The 20485-nt window shown below is 40.1% G+C and overlaps 1 protein-coding gene across 2 annotated transcripts in view; it reads right to left on the bottom strand.

Annotated features, from left to right (window-relative positions):
- Positions 1-20485, bottom strand: part of zcchc7 (zinc finger, CCHC domain containing 7) — a 53275-nt gene that overhangs the window by 6870 nt on the left and 25920 nt on the right. The window contains exons 5-8 of one of the 2 annotated variants that reach the window (XM_068321532.1): positions 15869-15912; positions 15337-15474; positions 15059-15226; positions 11653-11688 (exon numbers count right to left, since the gene is read on the bottom strand). In XM_068321532.1, coding sequence (XP_068177633.1) covers positions 11653-11688; positions 15059-15226; positions 15337-15474; positions 15869-15912 — 386 coding nt within the window. Of the gene's footprint in view, positions 1-11652; positions 11689-15058; positions 15227-15336; positions 15475-15868; positions 15916-20485 lie in introns of both variants that reach the window. The other variant, XM_068321531.1, reaches the window with a different exon arrangement.

Raw genomic sequence — 20485 nt, forward strand, 5'->3', positions numbered from 1 at the left:
AGGAATTGCCATGGACTATGATGTTTGCAAGTGGAAGAGTGAGATTACAGGGAGAAGAGATCAAGGTGGAGGATTTTAAGTACTTAGGATCAACAGTCCAGAGCAATGGAGAGTGTGGAAAAAAGGTGAAGAAGCGTGTAGAGGCAGGATGGAACGGGGGGAGAAAAGTGTCGGGTGTGCTGTATGATAGAAGAGTTTCAGCTAAAATGAAAGAAAAGGTGTTCAAAACTGTGGTGAGACCAGCGATGTTGTTTGGTCTAGAGACAGTGTCACTGAGGAAAAGACAGGAAACAGAGCTGGAGGTAGCAGAGATGAAGACGCTGAGGTTCTCTCTGGGAGTGACCAGGAAGGATAGGATCAGGAATGAGTACATCAGAGGGACAGCACATGTTAGAGGTTTTGGAGATAAAGTCAGAGAGGCCAGACTGAGATGGTTTGGAGATGTCCAGAGGAGAGATAGTGAATATACAGTATTGGTAGAAGGATGCTGAGTTTTGAACTGCCAGGCAGGAGGCCTAGAGAAAGACCAAAGAGGAGGTTTATGGATGTAGTGAAAGAGGACATGAAGGTAGTGGATGTAAGAGAAGAGGATGCAGAAGGCAGGGTTAGATGGAGGCAACTGATTTGCTGTGGCGACCCCTGAAGGGAAAAGCCAAAATGAGAGGAAGAATTTTATTTATTATGATGAAATTAATTCAGCTCTGCTCAAATAAAGGATTAAAAGATTATTTAAAAAAGTGATAAAAATGACTGTTATATCAGCTAATTTCTACAGCTCCATTCATTTTAGTTCATCTAGACTATTTATTTGGATCAAATCAGCTTCCGCGTTGTGGCTGATATTCTTTACTAGGGGTCTGTGGTTATTACTGCAGTGGGGTTCTATACTGTAGGTTCCTCCCATCTAAAAAAAACCCATGCACTTCAGGTGGATTGCGCTTTCCAAAATGTCCGTAGGTGTGAGTGTTTGTGTTTGTCTGTGTGTCTCCATGTGGCTCCGCGGTACACTGGTGTTGCGCCCGGAGTGTACCCTGGCTCACGCCCCCAGTTGGCTGGGATAGGCTCCAGCACCCCACGACCCGCTACATCTGAAGAAGCAGGTTTGAAGATGACTGAATGATTGAATTTAGGAGTACTTCACTAAAATAGTTGCTGTCACCATTAAGAACAGTATATACCTTTACCTCTATAGCTTTAATAACATTTTAAGGCCCATGTAGGTATGCAACACACTAAATTATTGATTAAACCATGTGAATATGAAGCAAATTATTCTTCAAAATTACCTAATTAATCTACAAAGCTGACATATTAATTCTATTTTAAGAAATACTGTTTTGTCCTTTTGATCTGGTTACCTGAATAGATTGTAGGGAGACAGACTGCTAGGCGAGTTAGACTAACTTTTAACTAGAGAAAGAGCAGCACACTGCATTATCAAGTCAAACAGTTGACTCAACAAACTCTCTTTTGACATTTTATTAAATAATATGAAGAACGGAATCAGGTAAAACAGCTCCAATTTCAAACAGTGCATCAGTACATCTACTCTAAAGCAATTAAAGTCAGTTTCAACTGAACAAGTGTTAAACAAAAATAATCTTGTCTTGAGTTGGTACCAAAATTATTTTGGTCTGAACAAGAGAGTGAGACAAAGCAAATATTAATGTAAAATAAGGATAAGGCGACCACACCAGGAGCAAATCATGCCATTGTCTTATTGTCCAATCCCTTTGCTTCACTGCAAAAACCTCAAATTTACTTTGTATCCTTTGTCATCTCTAATGTTTATTTGTTTAACTGCAACCAATGGAAGTGCACTTCATGAAGTGATCTGTAACCAACACATATCCACACAACAGCAAAGAGCAGAGGACCAGCATCATCACTGGGCCCTCCCAGTTTTAACAGTCTTAATGTAACTTTAAAGTAGACCAATTAGAATGTGGTTGTTTGGGAAGCAGCTAGTATCGACTGACAGCTTTCAAATCATCCAAAATGAACTGCAGTTGGTAAATGCACCTGGGTGGGTTTTAACCGAATCTACCAGCATATCTTGTATTTTAAACATCATTGATTGTTAAAAAGCATATCTGTGTTACATGTGATCCAGGGTAAGCTTTATTTTAGTTGTTGGTTGTGTTATATTGTCTGAATCTTTTTGTCTTGTTTATTTTTTTTAAATTTTGTTAATAGTTGGTCATGTGTGATATAAAATGAAACAATTCAAAATTGTAAATTTCAATTGCATCTTCATTCATCCGAAAGGTCCGTGTTTCACTGACAATACTCTTGAGTGCATAGATGGCAGAAGAAATGTGAGTCTGATCCACTTTCTGAACCAGTTATGGGCTCTCTTCAGACAAACAGAGGACTGATGCTTTAGGATGAGTATAGAGGGCAAATTCGCTGCCCGACAGACAGACCGACATCTGTGGCCTGTCACCAACGCCCAATTTGTGTGTACGTGTTCAAACACACTACACAAAAACACATGAACGTGTTCTCCCCTTCACTCTTGGTCTCTATCTCAAATACTAACACACACGCACACGCACACACACACCTGTTTTTCCCACAGTTGTCCCAACACATACACTGTGTCTCTGTAAGCCCTGTTCTCCTCTGCTCTTTGCTTGAGCTGCTGGTGGTAAAGCCGTGATAATCCTTTGGCCAACACAAAGCTCAGACTGTTACACAGTGCAATCTGAAGGAACACACACACATACACACACACAGACACACACGCACGCACGCACGCACTTATCAAACACAATCCAAGAAACAAACAGGTTTATGTGTGCCTGTGTGGGAGGGGTTGGGATCAGAACAGTAACGGATGGTGGGAGCGTGGGGGAAATGTGTTATTTTGCATATGTTATTGCAGCGATGGGAACAGTTTTGCATATGTTACTGGACCCACAGGGGACCAACTCTACATGCTTTATCATAGAAAACAGCCTCACAACACAACACAAGACTACTGGGCTCATACCAAAACAAACAGACCCTTGTGGTGTGCGTGTGTGTGCAACATGGCAGTATGTACATATTGGGTTAACAGGGAGGGCTAATTAGCCAGTTGTGAAATAGTGAAAGGTGAACAACCTTTCAAGGAGGATACCAAATGTTAATTGCAGGATGATTAATCCATTTAATTTCTTATGGGAATTTAACTGCAGTATGGCAAAATTTAAGAATTTAATCTCAGACTGGTCATGTGTGCATTTATTGAGAAGACAGAAGAAGGGAAACAGGAGGAGGAAGGGGTCCTCCAAATAACCACATGTGATTCCGGCCCCCTTTGTGCCTGCCAGTTCACAAAGACTCACAAAGACCAAAGCCGTAACCCCGCACCCTGCAAAGACTCACACTCACACACAGCGTTATTCCCAGAGGCTCTTCCTATCTCCCCCCGTCAGTCAGTCAGTCTGAACACAATCTGACCCGATTTGCTTTTTAGAGAGAGAGAGAAATGCTCCTGGAATGTAATGATAATGTGATGCAGGGTTGAACGGTGGTTGCCATACCCCCCCCCCCCATACACACATGCACACTTTCTCTCTGTAAGGGCAGTGACTGGAGGTAATCTGGTCACACCGTAGAAGGCGGAACAGACGGTACAAGTAAATCTATTTAAATCTAGGTCTAAGTTATTCAATTTGTATTCTCAGCATTGGTCAGTGAGGGAGGGGTGTTTCTTATTGTTCCTAATGACATGTCAAGCTCATAGAAATGTATCATTCACAGTAGTACAAGCAATTAGACCGAGACAACACATGAAAGACAAGGGTCTTTAGATGAAGCACATGGAGATGTGTTTGGTCTCTTATGGCCTGGTCAGTGTTGTTAAAGTCTAATTTTACATTATTACCAACAAATCGTGCAAAAACTCACACTTTCAGACACACACTCACACCAAAATTGACACCATCCAGCTAAGCGGGAAGGTACAAAGACCTGCAAAGCCTGCAAGACCTCTGATAACGGTGCACCTGTATTAGAGAGGAAGTGTGTGTGTGAGAGTGCGTGTGTCTGTGTGTGTAAGTGTGCATTTGAGTGTACATTCCTACAGTTTGACATGTACATTCAGTAATGTATGTCAAGACACTTGTAATTAATTGTCTCTGTCTTTCTCTGCTGTAAGCAAATTTGTACGACAGGTTTGATAAGGATTGATGCATTCCTACCTCCCTTCTTCTATTGGTTATTTTTCTATTTATTTATTTAATCAGCAATGATCGGTTATAGGTGTAAAAAAAACTATTATTTTCATCTTCGAATCAATTAGTTGATGGTTTAAACTGAGGATGTATTGTTCAATGCAGTAAATTTTAATTTTTAGATTGAAAATCTCAAAAACATCTCAAAGATATACCGGTATTAGTTCACTATTATGTAAGATTAAAAAAAAGAGATTTAAATATTTTGGAGGTCTGTACTTCCAAATGTGCGTGAGTTTTACTTCGAAATTTATTCACTCATTCTCTAAATAGTTGATCACTAAAAATAATAGTTTTAACGTCTAGCTTTCATTTTGCTCTGTGTAATGCTATTTTTAAAACATGGACTAAAAATTCCATCTCAAACATTAAAGAATGAATTGTTGGGGCTAAAACTCTTGGCAGAAAAGAGTCTGGAGAGTTCTCACTGTACCTTGATGAGACAGCAGAAACAGCCACATGAATAGATGTGGATTTGAAGGGTTTTTACAAAGCGTTATTTGAATTGTGCACGTTTTTGTAAGAGGAAGCGAAAAAAGGAGGTCAGCTAAAAAGAGGAAGAACAGACAAAGGCATGTTACAAAAAGGTCAAACCGGTTTTTAGCAGAAAAAAGAATTACAAGCAGGTTTGCTCATTACTTTAAACTAATGGATATATGTGATATTCTTACAAAAATATGAGTAGAAATGTGAAAAATGATAAACGCTTTTAGTCACAGCTTAATTACTGCAAAAACACACTGGATCCTACTACTCTACATGAGCTACATAATTTTAGAAATTATTTCTGTTGATATTTTGGTTGTTTAAAACTCTGCTTTTCTTAAAGTACACCGTCAGTTGATGATAAAATAAAATTTTAATAGTTGCTTTATCGCGTCTTGTACTGCAGTAAAACATGACATTAACACATATTTCAGCTCTTCATCTATTCTACATGGACAACATTTTTAACAAAACAAAATTTGATTGAAAGCCTCTCATAACCCTGTGTGTGAGAATAGATAATTTCATTTAGTGCAGAAAGAACTTTGTTCTTTTTTTGCAAATGACATGGTCCTGAAATAATTTATGTACGAATGTGTACATCCTAAATAATTTGTACAAATACCTCAATAATAAAGACACATACAATACATGTGCTTTAATCTTGAACTTCAATTTACAGAGGGGTAGAGAGGTGAATATTGTTTAAATCAGCAGCAAAATGATTGCATAACAAATTCCACGAGGACTAAATGGGAATTCCGAAATTGCTTTCCTGTCGTCTGAGTTATCACGGTGCAGTTCTCTATTTGACCACTTGATGGCGATCCAATAAAGCAGGCTGCTCAACGCCACCCCTAAATAGGATTGGTTGAAGTCACAGCAGGTGAATTTAACTTCAACAAAACAGCTGTAAGCACAAATTTAAAGAAACAAAATCCAACGAGAAGTGCTATGATTTTTCCACTTCAAACAACAGCTAAATTAATCTAGTCTACATTTAATCCAGAAATGGATCTGTGTTTTTCTAATATACAGTAATCTAAAACAACACAACTTTTCAGATGGACATTCACAAGAACTATTGTTGCAAGAATTTGATTTTTAAGAAATGATGCGACACATCGTAAATATAATTTGAGTTCCTCATTGTTCCACAACAAAATAAACATTTTTCTTTTTTCTTAAAAGCAAAAATTATTTCAACTCCTCTTTATATCCCCTTTGTTGATGAGAAATACAAAAAAACAGCAACAACACTATCATTTTAATATATGTGACACAAAATTAAAATTTGCTCCCAAATACACAGAGTAAATCTCCACTGAAATTTAACTCTAAGTACGAGAAAAAATCTACTCATCAAGGACGGACAAAACACACTGCTACACCTCTGCTCTGCTATTTTATCCATTTTATTTTGCATGTCAGAGGTCTGAGAAAGCACTCACTGTACACGAAAACACTAACATAGAGGTGAAGCTGGCACAGTGAATGCCATGATAAATACTTCAATATAGCAGTGACATGTACCCTGCAGACAAAGCTTCAGTGAGGATCTGGTCCGAAAATGAGAGTAAATGCATTTAAAAATAAATTAAATCTCAGACAAAGAGGATGAAGAGTTAAATCTCAGAGAACTGCACTTTGCACATAACAATGATATTGCTAATGATTTAGAGTTCTTTTAAGTGTCATATCTATGAACAAGTATTCAGTTTTACCAACAAGAAGAAATTTGAATTATGCAGACTAAATGAATATTTTGAAAACAGATAATTCCCTGTAAGCTCTAATTTGACATGTAAAAACTTAACGACCACTTTATTAAGATTTTTTTTTTTCAAAGTACGGTAAATGTATTTCCTTTTCTTAAGAGGATTTTAAGGGACAAAACGTCCGTAACCTTGAGTTAACAAAGGCACGAGTGAATTGAGCACACAGTGAGGAACCTTGTGGAGAAAGACAGGGAGACAAAAAAGGTAGAACATAAAAAAAGAACAGGGAGAAAAAAAGGCAGTCAGGTGAGAAAGAGGTACAACAAATGGAATTTAAGGCAATGGCTTAATTTCTGTGTTGAAAGAAAAAGGTTACTGAATGTGTGGTTTTTCTGGTGTTTCGAGAGCAACTGACACACGCACACACACCTGTCGCCAGGGAAAAGATCGATGCACATGTACTGATTCCACTGCGAGCAGAGAATCTGCTCGATACACACACACACACACACACAACACCAAGAGCAGAGGTACCAATCAATAAACACATACATACAGGTGTCACCACTACCAGCTTCAGAGAGGCCAATCATGTTCGCTCTCTGATATACCTGTACCAATCAGCTGCTGTAGGCTCACATTCACTCTTTGCCGCCTGTCTCCCACCTCTGTCACCCTTCTTAGCAATCACCCCTCCTGCCACCTCTCATTTTCTTTCTCTATAGCTATTTCATTCTGAATGTTTTATGTCAGTCATGTTGAATCAATGAGTATGGCACTTCTCACTAAGATAGATCAAATACACTAGGGGGGGAAAAAATTAAACTTAATGATTAGTATTTGATTCACATCAGAGTTTTAAACATGTAAAAGGAGCACAATTTCATTGCACAGGCCTCAGTGTGGGAGAACCCACTAATCCCACAGCAGCCATGGGGTGGTGCTCTGACTTAAACTCTGTGAAGCAAGGTCTTGACAACACTAACAAGAGGTAAAAGTCAATGTGCCTTGTATGCATAAATGCACATATTTATTCATGATCTTTACATGCATTAATGCAGCTTGTGTAAAAGGACAGTAGGTCATTCAGCTTGCACTGCCTTCTCTGCCCTTCCTGATCTTTCTCCATTCATCAGTTCTTGATTTACTCACTACATTCCTGTTTTTCACCCTCTGTGTTCAACATTTGGACCTAGACCTCATCCTTTCTTTCTTGTATTGTCGGGCTGCTAAAGATAAAAATGGTCCTTTTAGCATTTATAACCTTCAATATACAAAACTTAGCCCAACTGAATAACACAATAACAAATGTTTGTTTCTTCATTTAGCTAATCCAATTTATCATTGGGTTTACATTAAATGTTGCTGCTTTACTTTGCTGTATCTTGAAAGACTTTGGTGATGACTGCTGAACAGCACTTGAAACAGTGGCTATAGGTATTTTTCTCTGAAACTTGAGACATTTTACAAGCAAAAAGATTCTCTGATAATGAGAAAACGTGTTTGAGGAAGGCCTGTGCTAAATGTCTTCCAGTTTATGTCTTTGGTGTAATTTTGCATGACTATTAATGATCGACTTTACAAGTAAAAAATTTAAAATTTGGATCTCTGCACCAGCGGTTAACATTTAATTTATTACTTTGGAATCACTTATCCATTGTCAAAGATTTACTCACTGCCATCCTCCGTTTTGTACTGGTGTTCAACAATGAAAAGAAATCGAAGAATTCAATTCTGTACTTTTTTTTAAAATACATTTTTTTAGCCCTGTGCAAAGTCATTTCTGGAAATACGGGAATACATTAAACCGTAACCTAAATTGATGAGGACTGCTGGTAGAAATATGTGGCGGGTAATATTTTGCATGTACAGTGTGAAGTAAGTAAAACACTAAATGGAAGAAAGTAGATACATAAGGCATATCTCTGTGGTAAAAACAGAAAGTTTACAGTGTAAACACTTTAAATCTGTGTGAATATTATTATTGTGTCAAAATGTCTTCAAAACCATATGACAAAGGTGAGATGAAAATGTTGTGGGTAACTTTTTACTCCATTTACCACACTATATATATTTGCAGAATGTCTGTGTGTTTTTTTGTGCCCATGTGTGTCAGTATCTTACTTTCACAGTAAATACCCCAGGGCTTTGTGGTCCATACTGTGTGGTTGGAAGAGTTTGTTAGTTGAGGGCCAGGTGCAGGCAGACAACACATACACTCATGGAAGATAAACGGACACAGCATGAACGCACTCACACCCACACACACACTCGCACGTGCACACACACGAGGATAAATGGACTCAGTAGCAGGGAGGTCTGACAGAATGCCTTTTCACACCTGGCTGAGCCCAGCGGAAGGTGACAGAGTCACATCTCCCAAAGCAAACACACACACACACACACACACACACACACACACACACACACACACACACACACACACACACACACACACACACACACACACACACACACACACACACACACACACACACACACACACACCTTCTCACATTGGGGAGTTCAGGGTCATAAACAGCACCATGAAAAAAATGAGGCTGTCTTAAACAGAAGGATCCCTGAGTGTGCCAGTGCGGTGGTGTGTGTTTGTGTGAGTGTGTGTTTTTGGGTCCCTAACCCCCATGCCAGTTCGGATCCGTAACGACCTTCTGTTCCTAATGCTTAAATGGTTTAAATACTTCAATTAGACCTGGGTCATAATCCTCCACCCGTTAAAGCACATCAACTCCAACAGAAACGGGCCCAAAAAAAGGAGCTTTAGGAAAGGAAGCTTATTTTATTGCCCTCGTCTCCTTCCCTGTGGTTCAGCATCTATGAAACTACTTGTAACATATAGAATTCCGTCACCACACAAGCATTCAACTTAACTCCCATCCCATCATCTCCCCTGGAACTTCTGTCATCATCCTCCTCCTGCTCCCTCTATCTCTCCCGTCGTGCTACCCTAGCGGTAACTATGCTGCCTTTTCATTAGACAGCCACTGCTAATTAATCTCCATAGAGGAGAGTGACAGACCTCCCCAACACACAGACAAACACAAAGTGCACGCCACGATATATGCAAACACACACTCTCCTTCTCGCTCTCTCACTCCCTTGTCCCGAGTGGCGTTGGCAGCCCATTTCATGCTTTATCACATCTTTTAATTGACAAACAAGCTGCTCTTTTCTCTTAGGCTGAGGTCTATATCACCACCTTGCTCAAATACACACCCACACAAAAAGCTTAGAAAACTATTTGTCTTTTCAGATTTTGGATTAGCACCATGCTCACACAAACATTTCCAATGACATATGGTCAATGTGACTGTACACCGAGTTCTCTTCTCTTTGACACACCTATGTACCCACACACACACACACACACACACACACACACACACACACACACACACACACACACACACACACACACACACGATCATTATAAAAAAAGAATCAACCTGCTTTGTTTAGAATAGTGAGAAACATTGTCTCTTCACTGCTCAGTTTGTCCATGAACTCACAGACGTTGTAGACATATATACAAATACTTTAGCATTCATAATTAAGACTGTGATAATGAGTAATGATGCATCACTTACTGTACTGCATTTGCCATGGTACTGTAGGGCATTTCAATTAAGATCACTTAGTTTAGCATAGAACTGAACTAACTGCAGCCAACTCTGTGCTAGTTTATAAAAACAAAGCCATTTGAATGAGCAAAGTAATTTGTAATTAATTTGTGTCACACATTTGCATTATTCGCAGTGAGGCTGTGAGCAACTATAGAGGATTTCAATTCTTACATTAACCTTTCCATGTTGTATTTGCACGGATATATAAAACTAAGAAAGAAAAACACATCCAAAACATTTTAAGCACACACAAACATGTCACATGAGCACATACGTCATAAATGCAATTAAAAAAGGAAAAACATTCCCATCGCAGTTCCTTCTTCCGAGATTTTTTTTTTCAGCTTAATTTATTGAAACTGAAATTGTCAAATGAATTGTAAAATTGTTAAATGCACTGTTGGATGAAGCAAATTAACATACAACAATGCAGCAGGCCCTCTGTACCACTACCACCTTAGAAAGAAAGTATACTTTATTAATCCCCAGATTGGGGAAATTATTTTATTTTTACTTATTTTTTTACTTATTTTTTTACTTGTTTTTTTATTTGCTTATTTACTTATTCTTTTATATTTCTACCAGTCTAATTAGGGCATTGATGATGATGACCACGACATCTACTGGGACTTACATTTGACATGGGCTAAAGCGTTAGCACAAACAACATAACACAATAAGTAATATAACTATTCTTAATGCTAAGGTTAACTCATGGTATGCAACATTCAAGTGTAACAATCTGTGTACCTCCCTTTGATTTCCTGTCTGAATGAGCCCTTGTCCTCCTCCTCCTTTACAATTCTACATTTTTGGACACTTGCCATAGTTTTGGTAACTTTCTGTGTTCTACATCAGCAGCTTATACATTATGTTTACACTTAGAGATACATTCAGTTCTTTGACCACTTTAACTTTTCATATTTACCGTATTTGTGATTAAGATTAAGGTAATCGTGGGTGGGAGCACATGTTTATGTTGAAGCTTGTTTAGCATGAAGTCTGGTGCCTGGTACTGATGTGCTAGGATCTTAAAACTTTTATTGAGTAATTATTTGAAATTATGTACGTATGTGCTATTTTGGTGTGAAATGCATCTGTGGTATTGATCAATAGGTGTTTGGTGTGGATAATCTTAAGTGGGAAGAAGAGTTTGACACTTTGTGTAGATAAATTCTATGTTACTTTGACCCTTAATGACACACTTCACTGGGGTCTTTCTTGAATAAAATTTTTTGTCATCAGGTTTCATGACTCAAAAGAAGTGTAAGATGGAACACCTGTTTCAACCATCCTAAAGCGAGACTTTTTTTTTGTTTGTTGGTGGTAATGCCCCAGGAGCACACTTTAATTTGGCTTTTATGACTTCAGCAGAGCTCTGACTAAACAATGAGCCAACACCTTATTTATTATAAGAATCTAGTCTGTGTGTTTTGCATCTCCCGGTGACATCCTCATGTTTACAGAGTGATGGTCAACCGCTCAGGTCCAATGATGAGAACATGCAGAGAAAGGTCACAGTGTGGACAACACCACTGTGGAGCTGGCTACCGGTTTGACTGTTTTTGGTGAGATACTCACTGTGACGTGATATTGTCTCCAGACCTCCGGACAAGCCTGGGGAAGGGGGGGGGAAAAACAGGGCTCATTAAATATGTCGTCAGACTGCATAAATTCATTGAAGAAATGGATTAAATCAGTTTTAAATAAAGAAAAATTATGGAGATGTATGTTATATGTAATTGTGACAGATAATTAAGACACACAATGAGACACTGGCTGGCAGGCACATCAGGACTGAGAGGGCCAAAAAGAAAACCACAAAACAGTCGTGTCGTGTTCGCCATTTGACTGCCAGACTCCTAACTTCTCCTCCACCACTCTGTCAACCTTTATCACCCCTGAATTCTCAGCAATAGCCTGTTTGCCTTCCCTGTGTCTGTCCACAGTCAGTCACTCAAGCAGCTAGTAAGTAAGGCAGTCAGTCGTTTGGTCCCGCTGTGGCTAAAGCATTATCTCCGGTGCTTCACCACGCTGTTCCTTAAGCGTTCCGACATCCTCTCCCAAACACCGCCACTTCCCACTGGGAAATTGAAAATGCCGCAGTCGCCGCAGGCAACGAGATTTATCTACTTACACACCTACTGAGTGAGAGAGCCAGACAGCGCGTGAGGGTGAAAGGAGAGGAAGATGTGTGTCTACTCTGTGCAGAAGGCTACTCTGAGTTTTTCTCTTGCATATGCAAAATAAATTCTGATACAATTTGCATGACATGCAAATTCTGGTCACATTTAAAACAGAGATGGCAACATTACGATATTTTTTCACCTGAACTATTAGTGTTGAACCAATGACAGGAGGTTTGACTGAGCTTTTCAGTATGACATTATTAATAAAAAATAGCTTGTTTATTGAAAACTTACTTTGAAAATATATTTAATCACTGTTTTCCATCAATGCTTTTTACTTGTTCTTATGGGAAGGCTTCTGAGCAAACTACAAGTCTCAAGAATTGTATGAATATAGGTTATATTCATATTTACCATATTTACAGTTCATAATTAATGCTTCAAGTTTAATTACTTCTTCTTCTTTACAATGAGTACTGCCAACTTCTGCATCACCTTCATCTTTGTTTCCTTCTGGTGTGCATGCCGTGAATTTATGAAGTGAAATGCTACGGGCATTCTCATTGGCCCAAATCTATTCCTATTCATCCACTCGCTAATAAGTTAAATAACACACTCAAGTTAAACAGTTTTCCTGTTTTTGGAAAATAAGTTGTAAGATTGAGTTGGCATGACATAATTTTCAATGCTAATAAAAAAATAAGGTGCCTAACCCCTTCCCCCGACATTAGACTGTCAGGATTAGACTGTCGTGAGAAAGGTTAGTGTTACCCTGCTGATTATATCTTGTTGCAATAGCAATCCTCATAGTAACTGATCAATTTGATTTAAAATTAGCGTAAATCTGCCGATCAGCAGAAAATTGCCATCTGTAAAAAAGAACAATGGCCTAAATGCTTGTTCAAAACCCAAACATTGAAGCAACCTGATAAAAATGCAGGACACTTTATTTTGCTTAATCTGACCTGCAGAAATGAGCAAATACACCGGTACATTTCGATAGCTATAGTCTCTGATCTAGCTTTCTTTTCTTCCACAACCCCCACATCCACCACACACATCCGTTCCCTCCCGTTTGCTCTCTCCCTCCAGACCGCCGGGGTAGTGTGTTGTTGTCGAGGGCGACAGGCGAGGCGAGCGACACACTCGCGCTCCATCAACCGTCTGTCTTTAATGAGAGACACAGAAAGGCCCAGGGGACAGAGACCTGACTCTCTTGCTGTGTTAAACACACACACACACACACACACACACACAAAATAATTTTTGACTGTATGTTAAAGTTATTTGTTCCAAGAAAAGGGTAATTATAATACCACATGACTTGCACCTTTGCTTAAAAGAAACAATATGCAAAAGAGAAAAGAAAATGAACATGAGGATCTAGAGGGAGAAAAAGAAAGACAGAATGAGCAAAAGAAAGTGAAAAAGAGGGGGGGAAAAGTGTTGAGCATCTTGGTCTCCCCTCTCCCTCTGGTGTTCACCTGGTTACTCATCCATTACACAGAGTGAGAGAGGGGAGGGGAGTGGGGGGGTCTGACAAGCACACAGGGTTTTTCCATTTTTTAGCATTAGAGTAAATGGGCAAGGTAATGAATGTTGCGGTGGGATAATTGTCATTGATGGTCATTAGATTCACCCTTCAGTGCCAACATAGACACATACACGCTCACATGCTCGCACACATACACACACACACACACACACACACACACACACACACACACACACACACACACACACACACACACACACACAGCTGGAATATACAGCATGGCAGAGACATAACTAAGCTGTAATTGCTGAAGTGTATCAATTAATGTGAACAGCAGCGTGTGTTGACCCCTGGTCACTCATTATTACAGTGAATGGGAAAGAGGGGGTAAGTCAGAGTGATGGAAGTGGTTAAAGACATAAAAACGAGATGAATAAAGTGTACAGGTATCCTCAAGATACGAACACTCGACTTACAAACATTTGTAGATACGAACAACCACAGGCCAAGCCACACATACATGGCATTTAAATGAACTCAAATGGTGACTATAGATTCATCCATCCATATTTTTACTCTTATTTTTTACGGGTCACAGGGGCTTGCCGAGCCTATCCGAGCAGACAAGGGGTAAAAGGCGGTAGGACGTTCAAGGTACGTCACTGTGCACCGTGGAGCCACAGGAGAGACAAACATCCACTCACGTACACACTCTCACCTACAGGCAATTCTGGCATAACCAATCCACCTAAACTTCATGTTTTTTTGAGGTGGGAGGAGGCCAGAGAACCCACGTAGACACAGGAAGAGCATACAAACTCCGCATAGCACCGACTCAAACCCGGACACTGACAGGGCTATCCACCGCGTCGCCCGCAAAATATATGGATTGAAATTTAATAAATGAACAATTCATCTTACAAACAGCCACTCAATCAATTGAGTTCGTAGGCTGAGGACCACCTGTACTTCTATTACCAGGCTGGTTGTCCAGCCTTGTCATTTTATATTGCACATACTGTGTATTTGCAGTGTTTTATTTTGCTTACTTATGTCCATTTAAATGAAATCTTAATGGTAGCTTTGCTAATTTTATAGTTTTATTCTGGGGATTTTTTTTTTGTCTCAACAGGACAATGACTCAAAGCCCAAGTCACCACTTCTTTCTTGTAAATTTGACATTGAAGAACTTAACTAATTTGGAAAATGCATTAATGACAACACCATCCAACACCTCAGAAATTAATTGGTATCCAACGTTGGCGCATTAGGAGTACATGATTATCCTGAAGCCAAGTTTTGAAATCATTTTACGTCTTCCCAGAAGAGAGTCCAAACTAATAAAACAAAAAGTTATACTCACATCAAAGAAGTGTCCTCTCATACTGCAGCGATGGCACTGCTTGTGCCAGTATGCCCTCTCGTTGCAAGACTCATAGTTGTGCCCAGGCAGCCCACAGTTGTTGCAATGCCTATTGGGACACTGGCTGACCATGTGACCTGGAGTACCACAAAGGAAGCAGGGCAACAACTGCTCCCGCCCGATCGATGCACATACAAACAAACATATATCAATGTTAGATTTTATATTATTCTACTCATCAATGCACATAAAACTGCAGTGAAATGAGTGAAACTGACTTTGGGCTCAGGGCAGTTCTTGGAGAGATGTCCATTCTTGTTGCAGTTTCTACACTGAATGCTCTTGCTAGTATAGTATCTGTTGGACACCCGCTGCACTGGATTCCTGGCACTTTTACCTTTGTTATAGATCTGGGCCTGAAACACAAATATGTGCAGTTAATGCATCATTTTCATTTTGATGATGGAGAGACATCGCTGTCTAACATCGCTGATTTGTACGTGCAAAATTGAATTAGAGAACTCAGAAATATTCTTTTCCATCTCATTGCAATCACCCGAATTGAAAGATTAGACTATCCATATTCAAAGTAAAATATTGTTTATAGAAACACATGACACTTTAGCTTGAAGCCTAACCTAAACATATATTAGGCGCTACGCACAATTACATTGCTCATCCTTTTGAAATTTAACTAAACACATCACATATTCCACATTAGAAAATTCTAGCACCTACACTCAATCACAAACAGACCTTAGGATAAAAGAGTGGCCGCATGTCAAAATATACTATACATTCTATACGTACCTCCTTGTCCTTGTCAGAAACTAACCAGGCACCTTCTTCTTCAACTTCTGGTAAGACATAAAAAACTGGTTTTACAAAAGTGTAAAATAATTTGCTGACACTGAAGATCTTACTCTCAAAAGCAAACAGTCCTCATTTACCTTAGTATGTAAATTTCAGCTTAGTATTATAAGCACGCTTGACCATACTACTTATCTATGGTAGTTGTATGTGACAAGATGCAAAAAGTTTGTTAAAGGGAACTCTTTGCACCAAATCGAATTGGGAGGAAAGAATTAGACATGGGGAACAATTTCAAAGATTGATTGCTTGATTGATTGATTGCTTGATTGATTGAAGTGAGTGAGCGAGTGCTGGGAGCTTAGGAAGTGTTTTAGCGTTTGATAATGTTTCCTAATTCGTTTCACTTTTCTGACACTTTGGTTGAGGTATAACTGTTTTAACATAATTTTGTGTTCATTGTGATCATACTGGAAAACTGGCAATTGGTAAGCCGTGTTTCTTAGCGGAGATGGCATCTTTTGACACGCCATTTCTGTCGCTGAGGCATGGCGGTTCCCATCTGACCCATTGGTCCTGATAGAGATGGTTCTCCTGGCTGTGGGGGACTGTGTGGGAGACGCTAAACTGTCCTATGCCTCAAGGTTGAACAAAGGTGCGGTGTTGTTGTTTTTTTTGAAAGAGGACAGATTGGTAGCGGATCTCGCAACTAGTGGTGTTACCATGAGAGGGACACTACATGGGTTATATAGGAATATGGGGCACAAACGGATGGCCTGCCTTCACAGGCGCATTGAGGAGTGCTCTGAGCTATAACTCCGGGCCACTGGAGGAGCGCTCAGGAAATACCACTCTGCTCTGCGACTCTGTCTGACACCAAGGCATAGGAGGGAAAAAGTGGACAGTCAGGCTAGGGGACAGAGGACTGTGGCTGATGACAGGACAGCGGGGTGTGATAGAGGTGGCTGCTGGTGAGGATGGCATGGCGATGGAAGATGTTTCTGACTGTGCCTGTTAAGGACTAATCTATTAAGGACTCTAAAAAGCAATTTCCTCCGGGATTAATAAAGTATCTATCTATCTATCTATCTATCTAAAAAACTCAGGGGTTGATGTTTAGCTTCCTGTGAGAGGACACACACAAACACATTAAAGCTAAGACAAGTGGCAGCCCAGCACATCTGTTTCAGAGTGGGACCAAGAGGATCCACAGGGAGCCCACAGAATTCTCATCGGGCCAACAGATCTGTAACTGACATCCCAAAATCATAAGGTACACACACACACACACACACACACTGAAACACTCTGACACATGTACTCAGCATAAGTTATGCTGATAGCAAGGAAACACAGTCTTACATGCTTTTACAAAAACATACGGACACACCCAGGCATCGACCCCCATGATTAGCTGGTTGACAGTCTTTAGCCTTTGGACAAACATACAGCCTTGAGCCATAATCAAATATTACAATCTCCTTTTCACCTCGATGCGTCTTCTCTCTTTCACTCTGTTTTTATTACTCTCTCTATCCATCCTTTAACATAGTTCTGCACAGCCCTATGTTCTCCCCTTCATTTTCAACCTTTCCCTCTCTTCCTCGGGGGTGCATGTGGCTGCAGAGGGAGGTTTTCACTTCTCTTCCCTGCCAGCAAATTAAAATGGCTGCTGTATTGATGGGCTTCTTTCTGGCATGCATTGCACATCCCAAACACAGGAATACACACACACATTTCAAGCAACTAAATGTTATCATCATTACAATAAAAGCCTGAGACAATCCATAGAGTTTTTTATTTTATTTTTACTGTTCGCCATGGTTTGATTATTAGATAGATGAAAATTTTTAGAAGGTTTTAGGTGGTTTCTTAAAACCAAAGAAGTTTTGATAAGCTCTTTAAATTTATACATTTGATCACGCATCTTGCACAAGCAAACACAACAAGTATCTTCTTATTAGCAGGTCAAAAAAAAATCTTTTGAGCCAGACTGAAACCCGAAAACTCAAAAAATCTTTAAACTACAACATCATCTACACAATCTGTTTTGACAAAGACGTGACGATGCAATCATGTGGAGCATATTTTAAAGTTGATCAATAAAAACAGAATAATTTTGAAGTGCAAAGCAGCACAAATTTGATGGCTACAAGTTTCACATGCATACAATATTAATGGAAAATACAATGTGCTAAACTGATTAGCTACCAATATTGAGGTTGAAAATCTTACCACTCTTTATATGTAAATAACTTGATTTACAATCTCAGTCGAGACAATTGTACAGTCTCAGTCAAGAAACATTCTGTGTAGACAGATGTTTTGTTTCTTACTGTCACACAGGTTATTAGTTTCTCTTGTGTGGTTACTTTGAGTTAATAAAATACACAGAAGAGAACAAAGGAAAGCTATGATGCACATACTGTGAACAGAGTAAGGGTTGCGTGTGTGCATACAAGTATGTTTGTGGTGTTAAAAAAATGGCCAACATCAATGGTCAGCTTGGGAAGAAAAGGAAGAGGTGAAAGGTGTTTGTGTGTGCCAAAGTGCGTCCGAGTGTGTTTGTAAAAAGGCATTAGTGACTCAACGAAAGTCATTCCCAAAGCGTCTCCCAATGGGAAATCCCGAATAAAGAGCAGGAAGCTTTCCCTTAATCTAAGGGCCCCCATCTCCCCAACACACACTGGATAAAGAATGAAGCTCTTTGTCACGGCCGAGGAATCAAACACATGGGGGGTGGAAGAGAGGATGGAGGAGGATAAGAGAGGGTGGGTCGGAGGCTGTTGTCTGGATCCTGGGTGAAAATATGTTAATCATCCTTGAAGCTGTGTTCAAAACCAAACCTTCAGAGCAACTTGCTCGATCATGGCCTCACTGACTTGAAGGAGTCTGGAGCTGAACGCGCAGATGGCAGCAGCTTCACCAAGATGCCGAATGGACTCAAGAGATGCCTCCTCCACGTTGGCCACCACTGTTCTTTTTCAGATGATGGAATTGCAAATCATTTCTAAAGCGTTTCCTCAACAGAGAAATGTGTATCGTTTCATGTTTGGTTCTGAAGGCGAAGACCTCTGGGATCTTTACACGTTTCCACCTGTATTCAAACAACCTGCTGAGATATCTCTGAGAGAAACTGCGAGTTTGTAGGTCCCACTGAATTTTATTCTCCATGACACGCTTGTACATTATCACATCACTGCATTGTCAGGGGAAATTTAACACAATGACCGAGAAGAGGGAGAAACAGGAGGGGGGACGATCAGGGGGAGACAAGGCGACAGATGCTACCTGTCTGTCTCGTAGGTATCCTGATTACCGGAAGAAGAGGAGAGAAAAGGCAGCTGAATGCCAGTTCATTAGAGGCAGCAGAACAGAAGAAATGTAAAACTGTGTGTGTGTGTGTGTGTGTGTGTGTGTGTGTGTGTGTGTGTGTGTGTGTGTGTGTGTGTGTGTGTGTGTGTGTGTGTTTCAATGTTGTGAATGTATGTGCAGTATATGTGTGTGTGAAAGTAAGATATGTGCGAAATTAACCATGGACACACAAACACAAAAGGGTAAAATATAAGGAGTCCACTAGCAACATCTTTACAGAGTGAAGTTCAGGCAGAGTGGTTCAAGTGAGTAAGTTACGGTCAACAAAGTATGGATCCGCACAAAATACAACAGACTCAACTCCAGCTGTTAACCAAGGCCCTATGATGTGTTTGTGTGTTGTCCACACTCTCAGGCAAGAGACTGCAGTAACAGCAAAGCCTTGGACTTGCTTGTCTTGCTCCTAACCCTCTTTTCCTGTCCGACACTTAAACAGGCATCTCGAGCCTGCCTGCCCATTGTTATACACTATTGCCAGGGCCCATTAACACACCAACCAGCAGACACACAGGCAACAAAATGGGAGTGAAAGACGGGCTTGCCGCCCAAAAGGAGGTTATGTTTAATACTGAAGTGACAGGGCCGGATTAGCAACACTATACATGACAATGGTGAGGGTGGGAGGGAGTGTGCAGGCTGTGCGTCTGTGTGTATGCATGAAAAAAAGCCCTTCCTTTATGACATCACCATTGCCCTACAGCCTTGCCCTCTGAGAGGTTAAACACACCAAAAAGGTTGACTAAGTCAGGCACACACACAAATGAGTAGCCTTTCTGTGCTATTTTGTGTAGCAGAAAAGTCTGGCCAAGGGTATAAAACACAGCAATGAGAGCAGAAGAACAAGTGAGATGAACAACTATGAGAGGAAGAGCGACAGAAAGAAGGGAGGGAGGTGGCATGGGTATGGATCACGGAGCGCCTTACAACACAACAAAAGACAAGCTTGTGGAATATCAAGCCCACAGGACAGCGAGGGGCATCCAGGTAGAGCAGGACTAAGTGGATATAACAGCAGGGGCATAGGGCAAATTAAGCAGATGTGGTAAAATGATACACAGAACAATATGGAGAGAGACAGTTTGTATTTGTGGTTGATCAACTGCTGCACATGGCTATCAGAGATTAAACCTGTGAATGTCATTTGGCTTCATTTCATGCTTTTTCTTTTCCCATTTCTACTGATGTCTTGTTAAACGGTCAGTGTAAAATGGAGCCCAAGCAAATTTAGTTCATTAACATCAA

This window comes from Antennarius striatus, chromosome 8 (assembly GCF_040054535.1).
Source record: "Antennarius striatus isolate MH-2024 chromosome 8, ASM4005453v1, whole genome shotgun sequence".
Classification (NCBI taxonomy): Eukaryota; Metazoa; Chordata; class Actinopteri; order Lophiiformes; family Antennariidae; genus Antennarius; species Antennarius striatus.